Source organism: Salmo salar, chromosome ssa22 (genome assembly GCF_905237065.1).
Source record: "Salmo salar chromosome ssa22, Ssal_v3.1, whole genome shotgun sequence".
In the NCBI taxonomy this organism is placed as follows: Eukaryota; Metazoa; Chordata; class Actinopteri; order Salmoniformes; family Salmonidae; genus Salmo; species Salmo salar.
In genome coordinates, this window is record NC_059463.1 from 36,371,621 (window position 1) to 36,391,455 (window position 19,835).

The window sequence follows — 19,835 nt, forward strand, 5'->3', positions numbered from 1 at the left end:
GGACACAAATGCATCAGGTGTGAGAGGATTTCCACACAATCACAAGATGGAGAGGGTTTTGTCTACCCTAAATGCACCACCATCAAGCAGCTTTGGGAAGAGATCCTCCAGCTGTTATCTCAGCTGCGAGAAAAGGATTACCTGCTTTCTAAGTAAACCAACCTTGTTGTAACCCAGGCAAATCGTATCTCAGGTTTAAATTCCTTCTATAGCAAAGCTGTTGAGTCGGGGGGCGTTGGTCTGTCCCAATCTAACGGACAGATGTTAAACTCAACTCCACGGCTCATGGGAGACCGGACACTCGGAAGGCGTAGGAAAATTGGGGAGGCAGACACCCAGTGACACCCTCCCTCACCGCAGTTCACTTCCCCATCGGATTCCATTATGACCATCATCATTGTGGGCAGCTCGATGGGGAGAGATTTTGGCCTGCCTACGATCTATGGACCGACCAAGGTCCACTGTCACCCAGGAGCCCGTGTCCATGACCAACTCCCTCCCCTGCCCACAGTTCTGGCCAACTACTCCAAAATTGACACCATAGTCACTCACGTAGGTTTTAACGACCTTCGTTTTAGGCGATCTAAGGAACTGAGGAAGGACTTTATTTTAAAACTGGGACACTAAAGTCCATGGAGAATAAGAACACCTCCCAGCTACCCACTGCACTGAGGATAGGAAACTCTGTAAACTCCGATAAATCCACTATAATTGAGAATTTCAATAAGCATTTTTCTACGGCTGGCCATGCTTTCCACCTGACTACCCCTTCCACGGTCAACAGCACTGCACCCCCCACAGCTACTTGCCCAAGCCTTCCCATTTCTCCTTCTCCCAGATCCAGTCAGCTGATGTTCTGAAAGAGATGCAAAATCTGGACCCCTACAAATCAGCCAGGCTAGACAATCTGGACCCTTTCTAAAATTATCTGCCGAAATTGTTGCAACCCATATTACTAGCCTGTTCAACCTCTCGTGTCGTCTGAGATTCCAAAAGATTGGAAAGCAGCTGCTGTCATCCCCCTCTTCAAAGGAGGGGACACTCTTGACCCAAACTGCTCTTGACCCAGACCTATATCCATCCTACCTTTCTACGGTCTTCTAAAGCCAACTCAACAGATTACTGACCATTTCGAATCCCACCGCTATGCAATCTGGTTTCAGAGCTGGTCATGGGTGCACCTCAGCCACGCTCAAGGTCCTAAACGATATCGTAACCGCCATCGATAAGAAACAATACTGTGCTGCCGTATTCATTGACCTGGCCAAGGCTTTCGACTCTGTCAATCACCACATCCTCATCGGCAGACTCAATAGCCTTGGTTTCTCAAATGATTGCCTCGCCTGGTTCACCAACTACTTCTCCAATAGAGTTCAATGTGTCAAATCAGATCGCCTGTTGTCCGGGCCTCTGGTAGTCTCTATGGGGGTGCCACAGGGTTCAATTCTTGGGCCAACTCTTTTCTCTGTATACATCAATGTCGCTCTTGCTGCTGGTGAGTCTCTGATCCATCTCTACACAGACGACACCATTCTTTATACTTCTGGCCCCTCTTTGGACACTGTGTTAACTACCCTCCAGACGAGCTTCAATGCCATACAACTCTCCTTCCATGGCCTCCAACTGCTCTTAAATACTAGTAAAACTAAATGCATGCTCTTCAACCGATCGCTGCCTGCACATGCCTGCCCGTCCAGCATCACTACTCTGGACGGTACTGACTTAGAATATGTGGACAACTACAAATACCTAGGTGTCTGGTTAGACTGTAAACTCTCCTTCCAGACTCACATCAAACATCTCCAATCCAAAGTTAAATCTAGAATTGGCTTCCTATTTCGCAAACAAAGCATCCTTCACTCATGCTGCCAAACATACCCTCGTAAAACTGACCATCCTACTGATCCTCGACTTCGTTGATGTCATTTACAAAATAGCCTCCAATACCCTACTCAATAAACTGGATGCAGTCTATCACAGTGCCATCCGTTTTGTCACCAAAGCCCCATATACTACCCACCACTGCGAACTGTACGCTCTCGTTGGCTGGCCCTCGCTTCATACTCGTCGCCAAACCCACTGGCTCCAGGTCATCTACAAGACCCTGTTAGGTAAAGTCCCCCCTTATCTCAGCTCACTGGTCACCATAGCAGCACCCACCTGTAGCACGCGCTCCAGCAGGTATATCTCTCTGGTCACCCCCAAAGCCAATTCCTCCTTTGGCCGTCTCTTCTTCCAGTTCTCTGCTGCCAATGACTGGAACGAACTACAAAGATCTCTAAAACTGGAAACACTTATCTCCCTCACTAGCTTTAAGCAACAGCTGTCAGAGCAGCTCACACATCACTGCACCTGTACATAGCCCATCTATAATTTTGCCCAAAAAACTACCTCTTCCCCAACTGTATTTATTTATTTTGCACCACATTATTTCTATTTTGCACTTTCTTCCACTACAAATCTACCATTCCAGTGTTTACTTTGCCACCATGGCCTTTGCCTTTACCTCCCTTATCTCACCTCATTTGCTCACATTGTATATAGACTTATTTTTCTACTGTATGTTTGTTTTACTCCATGTGTAACTCTGTGTTGTTGTATGTGTCGAACTGCTTTGCTTTATCTTGGCCAGGTCGCAATTGTAAAATGAGAACTTGTTCCATTGATTATTTTTGTGTGATTTTGTTGTCAGCACATTCAACTATGTAAAGAAAAAATGTAATAAGATTATTTCATTCATTCAGATCTAGGATGTGTTATTTTAGTGTTCCCTTTTTTGAGCAGTGTAGTTTCTCCTATAGGAGACACTGATGGAGCTACCCTGTGTCCATCAAATACCTCTACCTACCTAAGCTAAACCTTCCCAGTAAACACTTTACCAGTCCCTTTTCAATGAAATAACTGAGTAATTACTAAATCATTTTTGGTCCTCAACTCTAATTCGATCATGAGATGAACTAGGACTCAGTGAAAAAGTAAGAGTAAAACAAATAAAAAAAGTGAATTAAAATGGTTATTTTATGTAAGGGGCAATACAAAGTATAGTTAAACTTACTTATTTTCTCTGAGATGTGTTGTGTCTCACCTCCTACACCCTCCAAGAATCTATATGAAAACATTTACAACCCCTCACTGCACATTATAAGGCCACACTGGATTGTGCAACTCTCCTTTTTGAGGGAGGACGTTAAGGGGAAGCCCTTCAACTATGTAAGTGGAGAAGGTATGTGCATCCTATTCTTTATATAGTGCACTACTTTGGACCAGGGCCAACAGAGCTCTGGTCAAAAGTAGTGCTATATGTAGGGAATAGGGTGCCATTTGGGACGTAGACGGTGTATCCATTAATATTGATGGCGTGTAGTGTGAAACATTCATGGCATGGTTTTCTTTGGACACTAAGGATATTTCCCTTTGGTCATTTAGAAGGTTGTCTGATTGCAACTACACCACTTATGTGGGCGCAGTCGCTTAGGCAAGTTGTAAGAGACACTTTCTCCTCCATTGGAAAACAAACTACTACCCTTCTCACACCATTGAGCCAAGTGAAACAAAGCCAAGCCACGCTATATCGGCAGGTCTGGCTATGCATCCAACATAGTTGCTGGAAGCGTTCTGGAAAGGACAATGTGAAAAGAACAGCATGAGCCAGTATGGTTCAGATTGTCCCCTATAGTGTGAATCAGGCATAAGAGTCAGTAGGCACCATGTTGTTCTTGCGTGTGTCATGTGACCCCATTTTGCTCAGTCCTCCAAGTGTCAGGGCCGCACTTTTTTTTAACATCCAAAATCAGATTACACATTTAAAGAAGGGATCTTACACATCACATGGCATCTTATATCAATATCATGAGGCATACTAATAGAGTTAAGTTAAGATGTTATTCTGGTGCATTTTTTTGCATCCAAATTAGTTTTTTTCTTCTTCCTGATGACTGACTAAATTTTACCTCATGGTTGCCATGTATAACAGACAGACCTAGAAACACAATCCCACCCACCCACAAATACGATTTGCCCACTACAATATTGCGTTGTTGAGTTGGGTGTGCAAAACCTGTAAAGACAATAGTGTAGATCGGTGCCTCAGACTGTCAAATACCTTAAAACTTGTATAGCCTAGTCAGTTTTGAGACTGCGATACAATGAACTGGGAGTGCTTTCTCTAATGACTTGTTGTGGGTACCTAGTGATGATCGAAGCTACATGTTCTACACCTACAGTACTACAGCCATTCCATGTTTGCAGCAAACCATAGCATGTAAGCTCGCTATTTTGGGAAGCATGTTTATACCACTATTCATTACTAAGCCCATAAGGTTTCTAGTTGACACAGATCTTCTCACATAAACGTAGGTCTGTTCGTGTGGAGCAAGGAAATTCAGTGTAAAAGCAGATGAATTAATTTTTTAAGACAACAGATGGTGTCACATTGTGGACAGCACGCACAATTAACCCCAGCAGTCCAACTGTGGCTGGAGGGGATGTAACTGACCAGTTAGCAGAATGAATTAACTCTCTACTCAGCCGCTGTACATGGACAACATAATTGGCTTAGATCAAATATGACAGGACAGACGAGGGAAACCCAGATGCACACACAGTAACAGGTGCACTTGGCAACAACTCCCCAGCTTGCTGCTGTCCTCACTCAACTTACCTGGTAAAACGAAGTTACATATATATTCGAGAATAAAAAAAGAAAGTCAACGTTTAGAGACTATCATGAGAAAAAGAACAAATGGCAGCAAAAAGAGCAGGCAGAAGGAACAGATTTGTTCAAACCTCAGGCTGCAGTGTATGGTTCAAACCAAAGACTATATACCAACGCCCTAAATTATGAAGTAGCAGAGGTGTGCCTGGGGCTACAGATTCTTCATCAACACTGCAACAGTGTTACAAGATGTGTGTATGGAGTGATTTTAGTACCAACAGATACTGTATTTGAATTCAATATTTATGATTTGAAACTGAATTGAATATTGCATTCAGTTTTAAAAATGCAATTTATGCTTAAATTTTAATATGGTAAATACAGCATTAATTGTCTGTGTATCAAGCTTTAAACTAATTTCAAGTTCACCAAAGTTTTATATATTCAACTTCTCAGATGCATTCAGATTTCAAACTGAATTCTCTAAATTCAGATTCAAAATTAGAGACCACATCCTGGTTCTTTGCAAGGAATTGTAGCATGATAAGCACCCAACTTCCTACTTTTTAAAATTATTACTACTACATTGCTGAAAGCTAAGGATCTCTGGAACATGATCATGCCTTCTGTTCACCTCTGATGCTCACAGGAGGCGCAGAAGGGAGTGTGACAAAAACAGCAATATAGCCCTCTGAGCAATATGCAGTAGTTGAATAGACCCGTCATAGTTATTCTCTATTGACTGACTGGGTTTCGAACCGGGTCTCCTGCATGTCACAAGACTGTTAGCCCACTTAGCTAAAGCCTATAGGGATGAGATCACAAAGTTATGTAAAAGACGACACGCTGCTTGCTTAGGAAGTACCACTTCTCCCTCATTGAGCTCATGTGGAGCTTCAAACTCAGGACCTTTGCCTCGAAAACCCACATGACCGCCTTCTAGAAGTTTTCCAACCCACCGCACTATTGAAAAAGCCTTTCTTCAATTGAAGAGGGGTGGCACTTCAGGCTGATGAGTGAGTTTCATTTACCTCTCAGTGACCCCAGAGGTTGAGCTGAGCGAGTAACTTGTCTGAGAGCTGATAAGTGACATTGTCCCGCACACAGGAGACTTGGGTTGGAACCCCATCATTCAAACTATAATCTCCAGGTCTCAGGCAAAAAGGTTGCTCATCACATGCATGATCATCAAACCACCTCATAGTCCCATAAAGCTCAGCTGGTAGAGCATGGCACTTGCAATGCCAGGGTTGTGGGTTCGATTCCCATGGGGGACTAGTACGAAAAAAGTATGAAAATGCACTCACTACTGTAGGTCACTCTGGATAAGAGTGTCTGCTAAAGGACTTAAGTGTAAATGTATAAAGTTGCACCCTCATTAAATGGGGTGCACAGATCCTTCTGTCACAGAAACTGTTGTTGTGCAGGAGGCCTGAGTTCTAATCCAGTCAGCTATATTGGTGCCGTGATGTCTAAGTATGATGTTAAAAAGGGGTGAAATGTAACTGAGGTCCACGCTCTTTTGATGAGTAACCTTGCTGGAGACTTGTTCGTTTCCTGTACTCAGCCCTATGGGCTTTAGCTAAGTGGGCTAACACAGTCTTGTGACATGCAGGAGACCCGGTTCGCACCAAGTCAGTCACAAGAGCAAGATTAATTAGGGAGTGGAAAAGCTATCCTTAGAAGGGCTATTAAACCATTTCATAATGGGGACCAAATGGCTGTATTTGTCACACTCCCTTCTATTGTGTCCATAGAGGGGAACTGAAGCTTTCAGTAATGGGGTCATATTCGCTTGTAGCCAAATGTATAGGAAGAAAATAAATTAAACATGCCACATTGGCTTCAGAAACCTGTTTAACACAAATGGTTTCATTCTGTTCTCCTTTACCTCTCTCCTGGCTGGCAAAGTACCAGGATGCTGTCTCTGGTTTTGAATCAGAATTTAGAGAACTGCGTTTGAAAACAACCTGAGAAGTTTAATATATTCAACTTTGGTCAACTTGAATAGAGACAATGAATGCAATATTTACCATATTGAAAATGAATAGACAAATATTGAATATCAGTATTTAAATTTAATTTTAAAGCTGAATTAAATATTCATTCAATTCAGTTTGAAATCATGAAATACAAGTTCAACTTATGAATTCAATGATTCAATTTGTGCATTACAAATTCTAAAATATTACAGTACATTCAAATGCAATATCTAAATACAAATTCAAAAACATTTAATTCAAATAGTTTGTTGGCAGTGAAATCGCTCCATAAGTGTGCATGCATGAATTTAGTAGCATTTTCCATCAGCAATGTACGCGGCAAAAAGGCATAGAGACAAAATTCGAAACAAAATTGGCAATATGCCAAGAATCAGCTAATTAAAAAGTTGAGTTCAAGTCAACAGATCTGGGAGAGGCGGCATCGATTGAATCCCTGCCTGTGCACACATTGCTAACACAGAACACATGTGTTATTGAAAACAAATGTGGGAGGATTGCAAAGTATCCATGCGTATTGGCTAGCAACTGATTCAACAATAATCACGAATTAGCTCCTTCCTGACGCCAAGGCAAAGATCCCGTTTTCAGAACCACGGCCTCCAACCTGCCGATTCCCACGCTGTGTAGTAGGCTAACTGGATAATAACTGGCTCTGTTACGCTAACGACATTTGTGGTCATGTACTATAGTTAGCATACCTGATGTTGAGCGCTGAGGAACAAGTGCTATGCAGGTAATTTGGTAGTACCAAAAGAGTGGGAACAATTCCAACGCTCTACTGTTAGCTAAGAAATAACACCACGGGAACTTACCTAAATCATCCATGGTGGTAGCAGAAGGAGTCGGCTCTACACTATGAACGAACGAACCGGGCCGGTTGTCCTTTGATTCGATTGTCGGTTGCTCTACCTACACTGTTGCTTCTATATAGAAATTCCAGTAATCTGAATGCAGTACAGAAGTTTTCAGTTAGCTGCTTCCCTGCTACACTCAACAATAAAATGCAGTCATGGGGACAAGCAGCTCACCCCCACCTGGAGCCTCCAAATTTACCAGTAGGACTTTTAGCTATAGGCTGCCATCTAGCGGCAGTGGGCCAACTAGGTATGTTTAGATTAAATCAACAAGGTGGGATTTGTTTTTCAGTGAAATGGAAGACCCACCATTTGTTTTGAGGTCTTTATTTGGCAAGCTAAATGGCACGTACACAATTCCAATTTACACAACCAATGTCTCTTAATTGGATATGTATAACCCCTATCTATAAACTGAAATCAATTGTAGTTGCATCTAGTCCATGTACAGGTACCCGATCTTGTTTCACCATTCCTTCCAACCTATGATTGAACAATTGGCATTGCGTCAGAGGTGATCATCATGGAACGATTTAAGAATTCGAAAATGTTCTAAAAATCACGTTACTCCATATATCCACAATAGCAAGTGAGATCAACATAATTAATTTTTATTTCTTTATATTTTATAAAGTCAACGTATCATTAGCCTTGTCAATATAATTTAAAAAACTGTGGAGACATTGGTGAAATACCAATCATCCGCGAGATAAGTTTAAAAATAATAATTCACCAACTAAGATATCGAAGACTACACTGCCTAGGCCGAAACTGGTAAGTAGTGCTATCTGGAAAAGTATTTGTTGTAGCCTGGTAGGCCTATCTGAAACGAATAATTGATTTGCGCATGTGTCTACTAGTACCCTTACAAAAAAAGATTGCAGTTTTGAAACTAGTAACTGCCGACCACTGTGGTATTTTGGACGCAGTAATTGCAGAATTACTGCAGTTATACTGCACTCTTAACTGCAGTTACACCGCAAAACTACTGCAGTAAAAAAAAAAACGTTTTCTTTTGGATGCCGTATTTGCAGCATGCTGTTGTTATACTGCACTCTGACTGCAATCTTTTTTGTAAGGGTAATTCTTGACCAAGTAAAATCAAGAACGAGGTATGTCCTTTGAATCTGACTGCATAACCATTTGATGCATTTTCCAATAATGTCACACAGGCCAAAATAATGCCCCCCAAAAATCCGAAAAAGACTGACAACCTTCATGAGCAACACCAGCGACTCCTTGTGGATAATGACAGTTACCTGGTTGCCATCCGAAAACAGAAGGAACACCTTGCCAGTCTGGACACCAAGGTATGGTATGGCCAATTAGAATGACTGTTGCTAAATGACTGGCTAACTGACTGTTGCTAAAATGGCAAAGTATTGACTTGTGAATAATAATAATAATAATAATAATAGTAATATGGCGCCGAGGGGAAGGCCTGCCATCTTATCGGCTCTTAACCAACCATGCTATTTTGTTTGTTTTTTCGTATTGTTCGTAACTTGTTTTGTACATGTTGCTGCTACCTTCTCTTATGACTGAAAAGAGCTTCTGGACATCAGAACTGCGATTTCTCACCTCAAATTGGACGAAGAGTTCTTCTTCAATGAGTCGGACGGGAGGGATATAATACAGACACCCGACCAGGCCCATATCCCCATTATTCACTGGAGAAGGTAACACAGATTTTGCGGAAAGAGATCAGGGTGCCTTGTGAGGATCATGCGACGAGTGGCTAATCTGCCCATGCCTTCCGTCCTGCTAGCTAACGTTCAAACGCTGGAAAATAAATGGGACGAACAGAAAGCACGTTTATCCTACCAACGGGACATTAAAAACTGTAATATCTTACGTTTCACCGAGTCGTGGCTGAACAACGGCATTAAGAACATACAGCTGGCGGGTTATACACTCTATTGGCAGGACAGAACAGCAACCTTTGGTAAGACACGGGGCGGGGGCCTATGCATTTATGTAAACAGCAGCTGGTGCACGATATCTAAGGAAGTCTTGAGGATTTCTCGCCTGAGGTAGAGTATCTCAGGATAAGCTGTAGACCACACTATCTACCTAGAGTTTTTATCTGTATTTTTTGTAGCTTTCTACATACCACCACAGACCGATGCTGGCACTAAAACCACACTCAATGAGCTGTATACGGCCATCGGCAAACAGGAAAACGCTCATCCAGAGGCAGCGCTCCTAGTGGCCGGGGACTTTAATTCAGGGAAACTAAAATCAGTTTTACCTAATTTCTATCAGCATGTTAAATGTTCAACCAGAGGGGGAAAAAATCTAGACCGCCTTTACTCCAGACACAGAGACTCATGCAAAGCTCTCCCTCGCCTTCCATTTGGAAAATCTGACCATAATTCTATCCTCCTGATTCACGCTTACAAGCAAAAATTCAAGCAGGAGGCACCAGTGACTTGGTCTATAAAAAAGTGGTCAGATGAAGCAGATGCTAAGCTACAGGGCTGTTTTGCTAGCACAGACTGGAATATGATCTGGGATTCTTCCGATGGCATTGAGGAGTACACCACATCAGTCACTGGCTTTATCAATAAGTGCATTGATGACGTAGTCCCCACAGGGACTATATGTACATACCCCAACCAGAAGCCATGGATTACAGGCAACATTCGCACTGAGCTAAAGGGTAGAGCCACTGTTTTCAAGGAGCCGGACTTTAACCCGGAAGCTTATAAGAAATCCTGCTACGCCCTTCGATGAACCATCAAACAGGAAACGCTAAGATCAAATCATACTACACCTGCTCCGACGCTCGATGTGGCAGGGCCTGCAAACTATTACAGACTTCCAAGGGAAGCACAGCCGAGAGCTGCCTAGTAACACAAGTCTACCAGAAAAGCTAAATATCTTCTATGCTCGCTTCGAGGCAAGTAACACTGAAACATGCATGAGAGCATCAGCTGTTCCGGACGACTGTGTGATCACGCTCTCCGCAGCCGATGTGAGTAAGACCTTTAAACAGGTCAACATTCACAAGGCCGCAGGACCAGACGGATTACCAGAACGTGTACTCCGAGCATGCGCTGACCAACTGGCAAGTGTCTTCAGTGACATTTTCAACCTTTCTCTGTCCGTGTCTGTAATACCAACATGTTTCAAGCAGAACACCATAGTCCCTGTGCCCAAGAACACTAAGGTAACCTGCCTAAATGACTACCAACTCATGACACTCACGTCTGTAGCCTCGAAATGCTTTGAAAGGCTGGTCATGGCTCACATCAACACCATTATCCCAGAAACCATAGACCCACTCAAACTTGCATAACGCACCAACAGATCCACAGATGATGCAATCTCTATTGCACTCCACACTGCCCTTTCACACCTGGACAAAAGGAACACCTATGTGAGAATCCTATTCGTTGACTACAGCTCAACATTCAACACCATAGTGCCCTCAAAGCTCACCACTATGCTAAGGACCCTGGGACTAAACACCTCCCTCTGCAACTGGATCCTGGACTTCCTGACGGGCCACCCCCCAGGTGGTGAGGGTAGGCAACAACACATCCCCCATGCTGATCCTCAACACGAGGGCCCCTCAGGGGTGCATGCTCAGTCCCCTCCTGTACTCCCTGTTCACTCATGACTGCACGGCCAGGCACGGCTCCAACACCATCACTAAGTTTGCTGATGACAACAGTGGTAGGCCTGATCACCGACAACAGTGAGGCAGCCTATAGCGAGGAGGTCAGAGACCTGACCATGTGGTGCAAGGACAACAACCTCTCCCTCAATGTGATCAAGACAAAGAGATGATTGTGGACTACAGGAAAAGGAGGACCGAGCACGCCCCCATTCTCATCAATGGGGCTGTAGTGAAACAGGTTGAGAACTTCAAGTTCTTTGGCGTCCACATCACCAACAAACTAACATGGTCCAAGACAGTCGTGAAGAGGGCACGACAAAACCTATTCCCCCTCAGGAGACTGAAAAGTTTTGTCATGGGTCTTCAGATCCTCAAAAGATTTTACAGCTGCACCATCGAGAGCATCCTAACGAGTTGCATCACTGCATGTTATGGCAACTGCTCTGCCTCCGACTGAAAGGTGCACTACAGAGGGTAGTGCGTACGGCCCAGTACATCACTGGGGCCAAGCTTCCTGCCATCCAGGACCTATATACCAGGCGGTGTCAGAGAAAGACCCTAAAAATTGTCAGACTCCAGCTACCCTAATCATAGACTGTTCTCTCTGCTACCGCACGGCAAGCGGTAGCGGAGCGCCAAGTCTAGGTCCAAAAGGCTCCTAAATAGCTTCTACCCCCAAGCCATAAGACTCCTTTACAGCTAATCAAATGGCTACCCAGACTCTTTGCATTGCCCCCCCCCCCACCCGGAATGCTGCTGCTACTCTCTTATTATCTATGCATAGTCACTTGAATAACTCTACCTACATGTACATATTACCTCAATTACCTCAACACCGGTGCCCCTGCACATTGACTCTACCGATACCCCCTGTATATAGCCCCGCTATTGTTATTTACTGCTGCTCTTTAATCATTTGTTATTCTTATAGCTGATAAAACATTTTTTTGTTGTTGAATTTTCTTAAAACTGCATTGTTGGTTAAGGGCTTATGAGTAAGCATTTCATTGTAAGGTCTACACCTGTTGTATTCGGCGCATGTGACAAAATTTGATTTGATATTTATTTATATAGCGCTTTGCATTATACAGATAATCTCAAAGATGTTTAAAAACATAAGTACATGTAGGCCTAATTCTTGGGCTGGACAATGCATAGAATGAATAGAGTTCAACTCAATTAAACTTTATTGATCCCCTCTTCCCCATGGAGATGAAGGAGATACAGACCAAGCTGTTGCAGAGGAAGAAGGAGATGGGTGGTAGGATCCGCAGCCTGAAGAGACCTCTTCATCAGAGGAAGCACATCCGCATCATGGAGGACCGTGTCAACCAGGTACTGCAGTCATCACTACACAACCCTACATTTACAGTCACACTGTTGACGGTTTCGTTTGTTTGGCAGTCATCATCACAGAATCCAACATCTATTCAACAATCTTATATTTATACAGTCACACACAAATCAATCAACCATCACAATACATTCAACACTCACAAAATCACACAAACCTACATCCATTCCACACTTGTTGTGTGTTTGCTATGAATCAGTTATGACCAACATAAAAGGATTCTATATATGTAAGATGTACCCAGTATGGCCACGCAATCTGATTGGCCAAGAGCGAGGCATACATAGCCATGCTAAGACGATGTTCAGTGTAATGTATTAAATTCCTCATTGATTTGGTTCAAACTGGTTTGCAATGTTTTGTGATTTGAGCATCATCTCTATAGCGTTCTTATCCTGTGGTCTTGCAGGCCACTAAAAGCTTTGACAAGTTGCTATGCAGCAACCAGGCATTGCGTGATGAGATTGACCACCTGCGGCGCCAGAGGTGCTCCTTCGCCCTTATGTACCAGCGTCTGAGCAGAGAGCTACTGTCCCAGCACAATGTCATGGAAGACCTCATGGAGAAGTCTGTCCTTGCCTACGACCAGCGGTCAGAGCCACAAACACTATGTCTGTATGTGGTGTGGAGAAGTCTGTTCTTCTTGCGCTTGCCCAGCTTAGAAATGTGGGCTGTGTTTGTGTTCTAGGTCCGAGGCCCTGGCCCGTATGCTAGCTGTGAGGGAGCGTAGCAAGAAGGACACGTCTCTCTGCCACACTGAGATGACTGAGCTGAAGAGGGTCATCGACCACGAGATCAAACTCCGCAGCTTCATGGTCCAAAAATCCAAGGAGAGCGTCCCCATAGGCGAGGACGAAGAGGCCAAAAAGAGAAGTACGTTTTAGTGTCACGCTTAACATTATACATCCTACAGTTGTTCATTGAGGGGTTTCTTGTTTAGCCTAGAGGCTAGAGGCCTTTCTCGAGCTTCATCAACCTTCTTGATCAATGCTTCATGGCAGTGCATTGTCATTGGTGCAGGGGCCGAGCAGGCTCAGCGTGAGCGAATGGGAGGAGAGAGTCTGGAAACCTACCAGGCGGTGCACCGGCTGCTCGTGGAGGTGAGCGGCGACAGCGACCTGCGTCAGCTCGGCAGGACATTTGTGGAGAACGAGGAGAAGAGCTTTGCTTACTTCAACTACATCAACGAGCTGAACAACAATAGCACCACGCTGAAGGACCGCATCAACAAGCTCAGGGTCAGGGTCCACACACATACACGCACGCATGCACACACACAAACACAGGATGGGAGTTCATGTGCTGTAAGCTTGTAAAACTAGACAACTTATGAACCTAGACAAGGTTATATGACCGTGTTCTGCTGCTATCTCCCCCACAGACTGAGATCCTGCGCTTTGAGCTGGAGAACAAGCACTATGATCAACAGTGGCAGAGCCAGCTCAAGGAACTGGAGGTAAGGTTTTCATTTTTAGGAAGTTTTAGTTTGACTTTGCACAACTTTTCCCTGCTCTAATGTGTCTGCTGGTGCTTCCTTGTGCATTTCTCTGTCTGACCATGCCAATCAGTTTCTCTCCCCTATATCAATCTGTGTTCCCCTTCATCTTTTGACTTTGACATTTTGTCTCTGGTCCCTCTCAGAGAGAGCTGGAGCAGCGTCGTGGCCTGGTCAATAGTTTGGAGAGCCAGTACACTGTGGTTCTGAAGTTTTTGGACCAGCATAAGACGGCCATCGCCCACCTGTTTAACAAGATGAAGTGTAGCCCTGCTTCTATCATTGGCAAGCTGGGCTGCAGCGCTCAGGTCACTGATGACAACGTCACCCAGTTTATCGGTAGGTGGACATTGTTGGACAATCCCACTCTCTCGCAGCCTGTTGAAAATGCTAAAGCTCTCAAAATAACAAAGATTTTAATGGATTCCAAAGAAAAATTCACACACAAGATATTCAAGTTATCACCATTTTACTATGCCATTTCTAAATAAATACCTGGTAATTTCTGTACCATCAAATAAAGTGTATCCAAATTGGCAGTACAGTGTATGTAACACTCGCACAGTATCTCACACAGGCAAAGCAAAAGTGGAACATGTGGAACTCACCAGACTTCATTCCGTCCTGTCCTCTGCATCACCACAGGTATCCTGGAGGAGGAGATGCACCAGCTGTTGATGTTCCTGTCCCAGTGCAGCTACAAGGAGGCTGAGGAGATGGAGCTGCCCCCTCAGAACCTACTGCTGGTCAGCTACAGCCTGCTGCCTGCCGTGACCCCCTCTGCTACAGAGGCACCCTCCTTCGACGACAGCACCACTGAAGCACTACTGGGCCTGGGTCAGTACTGGTACAGTAGAGCCTGTGCCCCAAATGGTACCCTATTCCCTATATTGTACTATGTTGTGCTGTTGCCATGTTGTGTTGCTACCGTGTTGTTGTCATGTTGTGTTGCTGCCATTCTGTGTTGTCTTAGGTCTCTCTTTATGTAGTGCTGTGTTTTCTCCTACATTTCTATTTTTAATCCCAGCCCCCATACCCGCAGGAGGCCTTTTACCTCTTGTTAGGCCGTCATTGTAAATAAGAATTTGTACTTAATTGACTTGCCTAGTTAAATAAATAAAAGTTCAATAAATAAACAATACAGTATAGTGCATTACTTTTGACCAGGGCCGATGCACTATGTAGTGAATAGGTTTCCCTTTGGGAAACAGCTTTTAATAAACTGAAGACATTATAAAGGCAGTATAACAACCTGTTGACAGTGTAAATAATAATATAATATGTATATATGTAATATTGGGTAACATTTTCCTTAAAGTCAACACTAATCACAAGTGACCTTTAATACTTCAAGTGGAGTGTGTCGGTGTTGTGCCCCATTAACTTTGTGTGTGGTGTGCCTTACAGGCAGCGAGCAGCCTCTGGACTTCCAGACCCTGCGTGAGCGGGTGCTGCCCCGGGTGATGCATACTGAGCAGGGTAAGGTGCCCAAGGCCCCATCCGCCCCCCTAAGAGGAAAGAAGAAGGTGGGCTTCAACCCCAAGTCTGCCTGAGCAGGAGCCTCTGACGCTCTCAAGACATGTTGCTCACATACTGCGTTGTTTTAATGTCAATGAAACCATTACAGCATTCAGCTTTAGTCCTTGGTCTCAGTAATCTGTTCATTGTTCAACGTGTCCTTTGCTCCCCACACCCACCACTGCTTTTGAACAGGTTTGTTCCCATTGTTGGAGGAAATAACACAGCTCATCTAGGCCCTTATCCCTAGTCCCCCACCCCAGGAAAGATGCTTTGTTTGGGCAATGAAATAACAAATGATGGGTGGCTCAGGGCTTTGCACCTCTGCATCAAGGTCTCTCAGCATGGCCAGGCACCACCTCAGTGGAGTAACAACAGGCTTTACGGGGATCACTGGCTGACAGCTTAGTGTCTGCCCTGCCTTTGGGATGCATCATGCGGTGTAACATTACCCCGTAACCTCATGACATGCACTAAAATAAACACTGGGGCTTTGTCTTTCCAAACCAAACCCCATGTTTTGATGGAAAGTGTTAAGCCCCTCTGTACCTTGAAGGCCAGTGTGATGCCAGAAGATGGCCATCTCTGCTACATCACTGGCTCCCATTGCTCCTCTCTAAATAAAGAAGGTTACATGCTCTTAGTCTTAGGGGATCCATAATGCTCTCAGCTGCCAAAACCAAACTAAAACCCTGAATCAGTTTATAAACCAGTAGAAAAGCTCTCCCTCACTGAACAGATCATTTGAACGTATTTTCAACCCATACTAATGTCATTAACCACTGATGTAAACTCTTGCTAGTGATGAAACCTTACAGATTGAAAGGTATTGATTTTGTATATTACTTATTTTCAACACAGTGTGGCTGCAACAGTTATGTGATCAACTTGGGCAAAATAATTGAGGGAAGCATACACCCATTGATACATAGACTTGATTTGTTGAGTTGATACAGAATATCACTTAAGATGACATTCGTTCCAATATGTCATCAGTCAATCAAGTAAACAAAGGACATTGAATATATATTATGCTGTCTAAGGGGATGCTTCAAAATAAACATTTATTGTCATGAGGTGCAAGAAGTAACAAACTGAGGATCTCTCTACAAAAGTTATTTATTGAAAAGTGATCAGATTGTAAAATAGCTATTGAATATGGATTCAACCATTTGTCTGACAGACCATTTACACACATCTGGCTTGGTAGTTTTCTTAACCACTGTCGATGACGGGAAAACACAAGCAGATGCATCACAGGTGGCTAGTTTAAAAGTGTCTTGAGCCTTTTGCCAGTGAGTTTCCCTCTGGTTCTTTCCCTCCTCTTCCACTGTGGGGCTGCAGGTGGTGGGGTCTCTTGGTATAGGTGACATGGGAGGGAAAGTGTGACTGACAGACAAAGGAGCCAGTGAATTATTCCAGGGTGGTCCACATCACCTGATCTGAGGATGTAAGTGGGCGGGGCAAGCACACAGGACCATGGGTGGAGCCTGGAGATGATAGATGACAGCCGACGGGTGTTTATATTTTAGAAATAGAAGCTCTAGAGTCTCTAGTCAAGAGCTTCTATTTCTGTCACTGACAGACACGCTAAAGGAGCAGTTAGTTAGTTACTCCGGGTCCTTCTCTTCTCCGTGTGTGATGATGTGGATAAGGATTTTGTAGTCTAGATTTCCTGCCACGTCTGGTGGGAAGGCTGCAAACATTTGCTCCATCTAAGAAAACCATCAAGATGATTTAGTGACTCAATCACTGACACATCATACACGTCACAACAGATTCTAAGCAACACACAACATATTCATATATGAACTGTGTTGTTACTGATTATGAGTGGCTATGAGTTTAATGAAAATGGTTTGTCTGCTGTTGATAGATAGTCGTATGTACAAGGGGTCCAGTGCTTGTGTGTGTGTGTGTGTATATATATACAGTATATGGCTTATAGTGTGTTTAGGGTATGTTGGTTGGGCTCTAACCTCTTCAGGAGAAAATCTGTCCACCTGTGTCATCAGCATCTCGGTTACACTGAAGAGGAGCAAGAACAATGTGTTTAGGATTACATTAACCTATAATCTATTAGACCCTTTTACACACACACACACATGGTACTCACGAGTCCTTCCTCAGGACCCCTTTTCCTTCAGGATCAAATACTTTCAATGCGTTGAGGATAGTTTCCTCTGGATCAGCGCCTACATAGATAACACCTCTAATTAGAAAGAAGTCGATGGGAGGCAGACATTTGGATATCATAGACAGTAGTTACAATACAGAAATAAGGAAGGACAATGTCAAATTACGATTCAGGCAACTAATTTTGTAAACTTTTGGGAGAAAGTGACATTCAGTACTGTTGCAAAATGTAGCAGGACGTTTAAACAACTGAACACATCCCTTGTTTGCACACCTCACCTTTTAGCTTCTCTCCAAAGATGGTGAGGAAGACGGTGAAGTTGACTGGGCCCGACGCTTCTTTCAGCATCTCATCTATCTCCTCTTGCTTCACGTTGAGACGGCCTGTTACATGGACATGGGTCAGTACCATTTATTTCACTAGGCCAAGTCGTTATTGTAAATGAGAATAAGTTCTCACTGACCTACCTGATCAAATAGATAAATGATAGAATAGATCTTCAACACACCCAGTGCAGCAAAGGTGTCCCTAAAGTCAATAGAGCCAACCCGACCGGTACTCTGCTTGCAGAGATTTTCTTTCCATATTGTCCTTTCCAGTACAGTTCCAACAACTATGGTGGATTTATAACTAGGCCAGCACAGCTTGGCCCTATAGCGTGAACCCAACATCTGTTAGCCTGTAGGTTTACCTGTCCCTCTGTCCATTGTCCACCTGTCTCTCTGCCCCTGGCATTAACCAGGTGTGTGGTATGAGCGGTGTCGCTCTTTCAAACCCAGCCAGGCATTCAGGCCCTGTCATCAGTGATTAGCCATGGCTTGAGGATAGAATGGGAAGCATTCCCTGGCCTGGATGCCACTCTTAAACCCTGGGGAGTAACATCATAAATACAGCAAAGAATAAAGGCTTAGGAAAAATGTCCAGGGATCCATGTTCCAGAAAGCATCGATAGGATTATTATGACAAAGATTTATAGATTAATCCCGCCTCTCTTTCCCATATTTGCTATTTATTTAGATAGTTGGAAAGAAAAATTGAGAAAAGTAAGGGAGGAGAACCCCGTATTCTGGAATGGGGATAACGTGGGCCAAAGTTGCCAGTGTTACCACTAAACTCCGGCACTTCATTAATATTACAATGGGAAATATTTAAACAGTGTTGTGTAACTGAATGTCTGGAATTAGAACAAAATTCCAAAAGTTGGCCTAACTCTAAATATATGGCTCTGGCACCAGTGTTACTTAGGAAAACTTCAAAACTGAAATATCTTCATGGAAATCTCCAGATGGACAGACAAATTTTGTTCTTCGCAATGCAGTTCGTTCATTTCTTCCAGTTTCATATTCAGTATTCATCCTGAGCAGAACATGACATCGGACATCAAATATCTCTATCAAATCAAACAATCTACCAACATTTATCTGTTTGATCTCTCACACTCAACTATGTCAAAGGGGTGGGGGTAGAGGCAAGGGAATGTGATACTCCACTGCATCCTTAGAGTAGACAAATGTAGAGAGATGGACAGTATATCATTAGTTTGATGATTAGCTTGAAGAACAGCTCGATAGATTGTCCTATTTGACATAGTTGAGTGTGAGAGATCAAACAGTGGAACAGCACAGCACGGGGCAGGCACTTACCATGGCTGGAGCTGGAGGAGAGAGGAGATGGGTGTGTGATGAGCAGAACAATTGGACTCCCAAAGTGCCACTGAACAATGGAGAGGGATTTGTCTTGTCTTATGCAGCCTACATGTACTCCATTCTACTGGCCGATATAAATAAACCATGCCTTATTTAGGAATTGACAGGTAACACACACACTCAGAGAATAATCCCTTGTGCCCCCTTCCCCAAGGTTAATTTTCAACTCTCAGAGTGGAATAACAGTGGTTTAGAATAGCACGACCCTTGCATGCTGAAGGTTAACGGAACCCAATACTTAATCTCCTATTCCTACCCCTAGAAAGCATGGCCTATCCCCCTAGCTCTCCTACTTTACTTTAAAAGTGCTGCTGACTGCCCGAGTGTGAGTGGTGATGCCTCAATCCCCATATTGGGAGGGTAGACAAAACTAGAGGAACTAAAAACCAGCTGTTGAGTCGTCGTGGTTTTAACAGTGGCACAGCCCCAATTACCCAGCCGGCTACACACTTTTCACACTATTGTGCAGACCTGAACCGTACTGGATCT

At 43.8% G+C, this 19,835-nt stretch overlaps 3 protein-coding genes across 5 annotated transcripts in view; 1 reads left to right on the forward strand and 2 right to left on the reverse strand.

Moving 5' to 3' along the window:
* Positions 1-7,697, reverse strand: part of LOC106583570 (paxillin) — a 51,875-nt gene extending 44,178 nt beyond the window's left edge. The window contains exon 1 of the mRNA XM_014167924.2: positions 7,470-7,697. Coding sequence (XP_014023399.1) covers positions 7,470-7,482 — 13 coding nt within the window. The 5' untranslated portion in view covers positions 7,483-7,697. The remainder of the gene's footprint in view (positions 1-7,469) is intronic.
* On the forward strand, positions 7,029-16,563 carry LOC106583571 (coiled-coil domain-containing protein 63). 3 transcript variants are annotated; one of them, XM_014167929.2, is made up of 10 exons: positions 7,029-7,390; positions 8,684-8,821; positions 12,349-12,471; positions 12,900-13,081; positions 13,179-13,363; positions 13,511-13,728; positions 13,872-13,946; positions 14,132-14,324; positions 14,631-14,822; positions 15,393-16,563. In XM_014167929.2, exons 1-10 carry the CDS (start codon positions 7,385-7,387, stop codon positions 15,536-15,538), a joined length of 1,458 nt encoding a protein of 485 aa, XP_014023404.1. In that variant the 5' UTR covers positions 7,029-7,384; the 3' UTR covers positions 15,539-16,563. The 3 variants fall into 3 exon arrangements, with proteins under 3 accessions (XP_014023404.1, XP_014023405.1, XP_014023403.1); XM_014167930.2 differs by lacking the exon at positions 7,029-7,390 and adding an exon at positions 7,827-8,285 and having other exon boundaries at positions 15,393-16,562; XM_014167928.2 differs by lacking the exon at positions 7,029-7,390 and adding an exon at positions 8,398-8,585 and having other exon boundaries at positions 15,393-16,562.
* A 41-nt stretch (positions 16,564-16,604) lies between these two features.
* On the reverse strand, positions 16,605-19,353 carry LOC106583376 (myosin regulatory light chain 2, ventricular/cardiac muscle isoform-like). Its single transcript, XM_014167504.2, has 5 exons — positions 19,284-19,353; positions 17,919-18,023; positions 17,620-17,698; positions 17,483-17,531; positions 16,605-17,218 (listed from the first exon to the last, which is right to left on the reverse strand). Exons 2-5 carry the CDS (start codon positions 17,986-17,988, stop codon positions 17,114-17,116), a joined length of 303 nt encoding a protein of 100 aa, XP_014022979.2. The 5' UTR covers positions 17,989-18,023; positions 19,284-19,353; the 3' UTR covers positions 16,605-17,113.
* Positions 19,354-19,835: the final 482 nt, after the last annotated feature.

Excerpts from the sequence above, each read along its gene's own strand:
- LOC106583571 (XM_014167928.2), top strand. The coding sequence starts at position 8,547 with ATGCTGTTGTTATACTGCACTCTGACTGCAATCTTTTTT. Across the intron at positions 8,586-8,683 it reads CTCTGACTGCAATCTTTTTT|GCCAAAATAATGCCCCCCAA; the intron begins GTAAGGGTAATT and ends AATGTCACACAG. Across the intron at positions 13,082-13,178 it reads GTCCTTGCCTACGACCAGCG|GTCCGAGGCCCTGGCCCGTA; the intron begins GTCAGAGCCACA and ends TTTGTGTTCTAG.
- LOC106583376 (XM_014167504.2), bottom strand. The coding sequence starts at position 17,988 with ATGCTGAAAGAAGCGTCGGGCCCAGTCAACTTCACCGTCTTCCTCACC. Across the intron at positions 17,699-17,918 it reads CTTTGGAGAGAAGCTAAAAG|GCGCTGATCCAGAGGAAACT; the intron begins GTGAGGTGTGCA and ends TTATCTATGTAG. Across the intron at positions 17,532-17,619 it reads GGGGTCCTGAGGAAGGACTC|TGTAACCGAGATGCTGATGA; the intron begins GTGAGTACCATG and ends GCTCCTCTTCAG.